The sequence below is a fragment of the Sinocyclocheilus rhinocerous genome, unplaced genomic scaffold (genome assembly GCF_001515625.1).
Source record: "Sinocyclocheilus rhinocerous isolate Xijiao unplaced genomic scaffold, SAMN03320098_v1.1 scaffold3034, whole genome shotgun sequence".
NCBI lineage: Eukaryota > Metazoa > Chordata > Actinopteri > Cypriniformes > Cyprinidae > Sinocyclocheilus > Sinocyclocheilus rhinocerous.
Window position 1 is genome coordinate 88,262 of NW_015645508.1, and position 7,208 is coordinate 95,469.

At 37.3% G+C, this 7,208-nt stretch overlaps 1 protein-coding gene across 8 annotated transcripts in view; it reads right to left on the reverse strand.

Moving 5' to 3' along the window:
• The window catches only part of LOC107706030 (LIM domain-binding protein 3-like), a 48,385-nt gene extending 43,886 nt beyond the window's left edge, over positions 1-4,499 (reverse strand). For 7 of the 8 annotated variants that reach the window (XM_016509588.1, XM_016509590.1, XM_016509587.1 and 4 more), the window contains exons 1-2: positions 4,395-4,499; positions 1,237-1,430 (exon numbers count right to left, since the gene is read on the reverse strand). In XM_016509588.1, the coding sequence (XP_016365074.1) occupies positions 1,237-1,332 (96 nt within the window). In that variant the 5' untranslated portion in view covers positions 1,333-1,430; positions 4,395-4,499. The remainder of the gene's footprint in view (positions 1-1,236; positions 1,431-4,394) is intronic. The other variant, XM_016509586.1, reaches the window with a different exon arrangement.
• Positions 4,500-7,208: the final 2,709 nt, after the last annotated feature.

A 7,208-nucleotide genomic window follows, 5' to 3' on the forward strand; every position in this document is an offset into this window, starting at 1 on the left:
AGTGAATCTGTCCTCACTAGACATCTGAGAATAGGTGCATGTGGACTGTGCTCTTATTTGAAGACACACTTCAACACAATCACACAAACAGATACATTTATAGTCAAACGCACTCATGCCGACAATATAATGTTCTCTGGTATGTTCTCATTATGATTTCAAGAAGTAAAATCTCTCTACTAGGTCAAATATGTGCGTTTGCAGAGCTAGAATTATTACAGTACAATGAGAACTCACCCTTCTGTGATATCTGACCTTCCTATCTTACAATAAAGCCCTCATAAACACCCTTTTGCACTCATTCATCCTGACTTCCTCGTATATATCGAACTACAATTTCACAGAACTAGCTGTTCAAGAGAAGCATTAGTCATCATGACTTCACGTCACACGCAAGAATAACAGCAGAACAAGGATGAATCGACTCGAGTGCAATGAACTGACAGCATACATTACGATCAATACTGTACATCTACATTGGAAATATGGATTTACATGATTCCTCAAAGCAGCATTGCAGAAAAACTACAAAATAATTCATTTCACAATATCTAACAGCACCAAAAGGCGATACACAAACTTTACACCAAGATACCAATCACTTCTATGAGGCTCAAACTGCACATGCCCAATGCAAGTTTCCAAATCAAGAAGGATATAGCATAATCAAGTCAAGTCAAGTCTGCTTTATTGTCAATTCTTCCACATGTACAGCACATACACACAGAGAATTGAAATTGCGTTACTCTCAGACCCTTGGTGCATACAGATACACTAACAGTAGAACATAAATACAGATAGATACCTAAATTATAATGCTGTATAATGATAATAATACAGCATTATAATTTAGGAGAAGCATAATCATTATCATCATATGATGAATAACGTCAGTACCATTACATAACAAACAACTCTGGATCAGCGACAGATCAGCAAAGGATCAAGTACCAAGATAACAATGAATGAACAAAGGAACTACAAATCAAGTCACACTGTAGTGAAATGATGGATCATATTTGAAGTCTCATAATAAGAGAATTGGACAGTGATGTTTGCAAAATCTAAATTGAACTGAAACTGAATTTAATTGAATTCCAATATGAGTGAAACACTCACTCATTCTTATTCAAATTAAAATTTCAATTAGACTAAATCTACATTGATTGGTACGCGAGTAAATGCATGCTGAACTAATGAATCACTGTCTGTTAGGCCAAGATTTGGGGGTCTTACCCTGGAAACGGTGAGGGGCATGTTGAAGTCCTTGCCTCCTTGCAACCGGAAGCCCCAAGGCGAAGGTCCAGTGAGCGAAACGTTGTACGAACTCATTGTTCAAAAAAGCCTGTGTATTGTTTAAGCAACAGAATTTCTCCAAACGGATGGGGAAAATGGATTTGGAGGGGGGCGGGGCACGTGCCAAACAGCCTCTGAAAGAAGAAGGGGGAAGAAAAGTGTAAAATGAAAGTAACACTCACACCTCTCCGATAAAAAAAAAACAAAAAACCTGCAGGCCAAAAGGGTCAAAGTAACAGCTTAAAACAAGGAATTCAGGCCCGGCCAAACTGCAACTAATGCAAAATAACTGGAGCAACAGAGAAGAGCTATGAGCCAGAGGAAGAGGATTCTTGCCTGTTCAGATGAGCTGGACAGACAGCCTAAGAATAGCTGCCCCTCTGCCGAGAGCGATAGCACTATGGCATTTTGGGGAGGGGGGAGGAAGGGGTACTTATATGGCATGTAATGGGACACCCAGAATGCCAGGCCTCCCATGATTCACAGAGCTAATATAGCCCCCTCTTAGGCTAAAAGATTTTTCTAGACTCCTTTCTTCTAGGGTGCCTCATCTATCTGGGTCCTAGGCTAGTTTTGGTTTGGGTTAGAGTTAGGCTTAACTCCTTGCAAGTTGCAAGTGCAACCTGGCTGATTCGGTCAACAAAAGGTTAAGAGTTAATTGGCAGCCCCTACGGACACAAACAAGCGTATCTCATTCATTCACAGTGCATTCTGGGATTGAACTGTGTCTCCTGTTTAAATTAAGTGTCTATCATCAATCTAAATACACTGAAACATACGCTACCGGGTCAGTAATACATTTAAAGAAATGTAAAATTGTAATTTAAATAAAACCTGTAAGGTATTTATAATGTTACAAAAGATATAAAAAATAAACATTTCATATTTTTCAATGAAATATTAAGCAGCATTTCAACACCCATAATAAGAAATATTTTTTGAGCAGCAAATCAGCATATTAGAATGACTTCTAAAGGATTATGTGCCACTGAAGACTGAAACTTTAGCTTTGCCATTATAGCAATAAATTACATTTTAAAAGATATTAAAACAGTTATTTAAATCGTAATAATATTCACAATATTACTGATTTAATTGTATTTTTAATCATATAAATGCAGCCTTGTTGAGCATTAGAGACTTTTAAAATCAATAAATAGTCTTACTGACCCCAAACTTTTGAATGGTAGTGTATCTTTACGAATACATTAACTTTGGATGCAATCAATCACTCTAAATTCATACTAACATTTAAAATATTCCACTGGCATTGTAATCATAATGCAGGACATAATTTTTTATTCTTTATTGCAAACAAACCGTGAATGGCATCTACATGAGATAATGTTATCCCAAGCATTCAGAGGCATCTGGAAGTTCTTTATGAGCAGCTTTAAACAAAGAATGAGTGGCAGTGAGAAAAGACTGATATGCTCTTATTGCTCTCAGAGAACCGAGATAAGAGGACCTCTCGTGCACCAGCACATCACAAGCTCCGCACCGAGACATCGGAGGAAAGATAACCACTGAGGACTTGCCTGCTCGCCCAACCTAATTTGGGAGACCACTAGTTTGCAGCTAAGTTTAGCACTCTTTGTCAACGGAAGAATCTGAAGTAATACTGTACATGAATGTTCAACAATCAGGCCTTCATAGACAGCATTTCAGAGAACAAGCGTCCTGGACAGTTTGTGACATTGCTTTGATAATTTATACAGTGCTTGCCATTGTAAGCCTTGGCAAAGACAACATACTATTATTTAAAAACTTGCATTGGGTTTTTCTGATTTAAAGTATTTTCCGATTCAAGTTTATGTATCTTTTCTAACCACACATACTGTATGGTATGTTACAATGCTATGGTATGTTATATTACAATGGCGTGTATATATATATATATATATATATATGTGTGTGTGTGTATGTATGTGCGTGTGTGTGTGTGTGTGTATATATGTATTTGTATGTATGTATGCATGTATATATGTTATGCATGTTATGTATATATGTATATTATATCTTATCTCTTATGCTTACTAAGACTGCATTAGATTGGAAATACAGTAAAAATGGTAATATTGTGTAATATTATTACAATTTTTTAAATAAAGAATTTAGTAACCATTACTCCAGTCTTCAGTGTCACATGATATTACAGAAATCATTCTAATATTTTGATTTGGTGCTCAAGAACCATTTCCAATTATTATCAATGTAGATTTTTTTTTTTTTTAATACATTTTTCAGGATGAATAGAAAGTTCAAAAGCACAGCATTTATTTAAAATATAAAAATATATAATATATAAATACACATCTGTGTATATAAATATATATACAGATAAATTATGTATTCATCACATTAATTTTATGTTCATAATAATTTTTAAATAGACCACATTATCACTGAATACTGATGACCTTACAGCAGATCAAATGAGAGTTAGTACATTATTTGAACCACCGATATGAATCTACACAAACGCAACGCAACAGGATATTGCACTAGTTGATTTATGATTATTTGGTCAATTGTGTGCATACATACAGAGAACAGTTGCCACCTGAAGACAACATGTATCCCACCTCAGTTACAGCTTTACACTTTTACAACTTTTCACCATGCACAGTAGTGAATTACATGTAGCTACTACAATATAAGCAAATATAATTGATCCATCTTTGACCAGATAGAAACATGCAAAACATGTAAATAATGTCCCATGCAAAACTACACACATCAGGAAAGAAAAAAAAAAAAACACTTCAAAGAGCTTGAGCGTCACTCAATCAGTCTTGCCAGAAGCCAAAACCAGACAAATGCACCTCACAACAAATTCAAAACAATAACAGACAAGCCACTGACTGCAGAATAGTCTATATTTAGACTCTTAGTAATATGTAGTAATATATCGGTAGGAATGGAAGAATGAGAAAACTATGAATGAAGCCCTAACTGAGAGACCATGCTTTTAGAAATGGTTTCACGCGACTGCAGCCACTGAGCGTCTCGAGTAGTGTCAAGCCTGTTGCCTCCATTTCCATTCAACAAACCATTAAAGACAAACAACTTCTTTAAAAAGTTTTGCTTCAACCTACATTGCATGCTTAAAAGTTGCTTTATACTGACAGCCGCGAGCCTTGCAGTTTGGAGTCGCTCCGTTTCCTCTAGAGGCGAGCTCTGTCACTCACGCCAGCCAGATCCCTGGAACCCCCGGTGTACGTAAGCACGCGGGACGCAAATTGACCAATCATACTATGCTGAAGGATTATCTCATGAATATTTATTATAGAATGTGGCGTTCCCCCAGTAGGCCTCCCCGATTCGCTGGAATGCAGACGCCGAGCTAATCACCTGGCGAATTAACGAATCATCATATGGTGAGCGTTTGGCTCGTGAATATTAATTAGCTTTTGCGACTGATGTGTTAGTGGAGTTACCAAGCAACACAGCATGACCTGATAAATATTAATGAGTAAAGCCTTTTTCCCCATAGTAGGATTCGTAATTTCCCACACGGGACGGGGAGACGGAGGGCGAGGGATTTTCATTAGAGAGGAATTATTAAAGAGATAGTCGTCCCTCTGTTGCCCTTGTCAACGGTTTTGAAAATAAGTCAACTTAACATCTGACCTATAAAAAAGCCTCAAAAGACATCAGACATTCTGCAGGGCCCTATATTTAAATCACTAAACTTAGTTCTCAGCCCGATTTAAAATAGGTGTTTGAGTTAAACCTAGAAAAAAAAGCATCTTAAACCAGCATAAACTTGTTTGCTGGTCTTTAAACTGGTCTAGTTGGTCTCCCAGCTAAAGTGGTTTTCTTAGCTGGTCTGCAAACTGGAACTCCAATTTGACCAGCTGAAAAGTCCCCTAAAAAGCAGTGGAGCATAACTGAGAACTAAATGTGATGAATGAATGCTATTTATATATGCTGATGTACAGGTGGCACAGTTTGGAGATTTGAGGAGAACCGTGGACCCCAGAGGACACGTCAGTCACAGTGACTGAATGAATAACTGCTGTTAGTGACACACTTGAGAGGGGTTTGCATGCCACATGATCAGGTTATGATGCAGATCCTGCCTTCCTAGATAATTTCGGTGCATCTCTAATTATTGGCGACATCAGAAATTGATATTATATAATAGATGCTTTTTTGAACATTTGAGCAATTTAAAAATATTTTTAAAAATGATTTTTTTTTACAGGGCACCCCGGTTGGGAAACACTGCCCTAGAGCACATCAGCCAGTAACTGCCAGAGTTGGAACTCAAAACATATATTTTGTTTTTCATGCTCAGATACAGCATACATTACTTACAATCTGATTTTTCCATGAATCACATTGACACACTGATGTAAATGCGTAATGCTAGATGGATTAATATTAACTTTTAGACAAGAGAAACTTTTTCTTTAAAGAGAAAAGAGTGCTAAAACACACACTTTTGTTACTTTTCCAACCCATAAAGGAATATTGTGCGGACGTGTGCAAGCATTTCTTGCTGTAATGTTTAATGTCATATATGTGTGTTTTTTCAAGAGCCACTGCTGAATTGGCAAATGGCACATTGCCCACAGGAGGGCATTGTGTGAAAGAGCAGATGGTGCATTCATTATTTAAAAATGACAACCTGCTTCATAGTTGCAATGAAAGGACTCAGTGTAAGAGCATTTTAACCACGTATCACAGTGCACACACAGACATGATTACATGAATAATGTTCTTATTTACCTTTGAGAAGAAGACATGACTGAGATGGAAATCCACACATTTTACACTCACATGCCCAATATTTCTAGCCTTTACTGAACCGAATTCCAGAGTATGCACTATTGTTCAGACGTTTGGGGTAGGTAAGATTTGTTAAGGGTTTTTAAATAGTCTCTTATGCTCATGGCTGCCTTTATTTGATAAAAAAATATAGTAAAATAAACATTATTACTGTCAACATTACAATTTAAAAGATCTGTTTTTTTTCCCCCCTTGACAAATAAGAAAATTAAACACGCCCCCACATGTCTACGTCACGATGTGGGAAGATTTACATAACGCTGCCCAAATGTTCACGCAAAGAAAGAAGGCGTAACTTTATTGTTCCAGTCGCCGCCGCTGCCGCCATGTTGTGAAGACGCTGTGTGTTTCGTTGCGAAAGCGAAAATACTTTGTTTGGCCTTCCAAAAGAGGACACAACTAGAAATCAGTGGTTAAGTTGTATTTACAACACTGTTCCAGAACAGTTAAAGACAGTATAAGTCATTGTAATCCGTAATTATGTCCCCACTGGATGCAACAAATACCTAGTTTATAATGGGCTTTAATGTTTTTCGTCGCTCCGGCCGGACAGGGCATCATCGCAATATGTTAAGGGGCGTAACATTTCCGTCACTCGGCCAATCACAACGCACTGGATAGCTGGCCAATCAGAGCACACCTCGCTTTTCAGACCAATGAGCTAAGGCGGGGCATAGAGGAGAAACAAAATGTTTTTTGAACCTTAAACTGCATAAACACATTTCATTACACCAAATACACAAAATAATGTTTTTTTTAGCAACATCATATGACCCCTTTAAAGAAACAACAAACTAAAAAGTGGGCTCATGCAGTTCAACATGTGGCCAGAGGGGGCAGATGTGTTTAGCCTTTGGGTACAATTAACTCAAAATTACTTGCAGAACCACAAAAATAAAATAATACCACTAGTAAACCACTTCTATTTCTGTATCCCTCCTTTTTCATTGAGTTTAAGAGCAGGCTTCTTGTCATGTAAAAGCCCATTCATCCTCAGAAGCATTTATCCTGACAATGTAGGGAACTTCTGCTGTGATTCTCCAAATACAAAGGAAAAACCATGAAAGTTGTGGTTGAGAAAAATGATGTCAAATCATTACTGACAGCATGTGTTA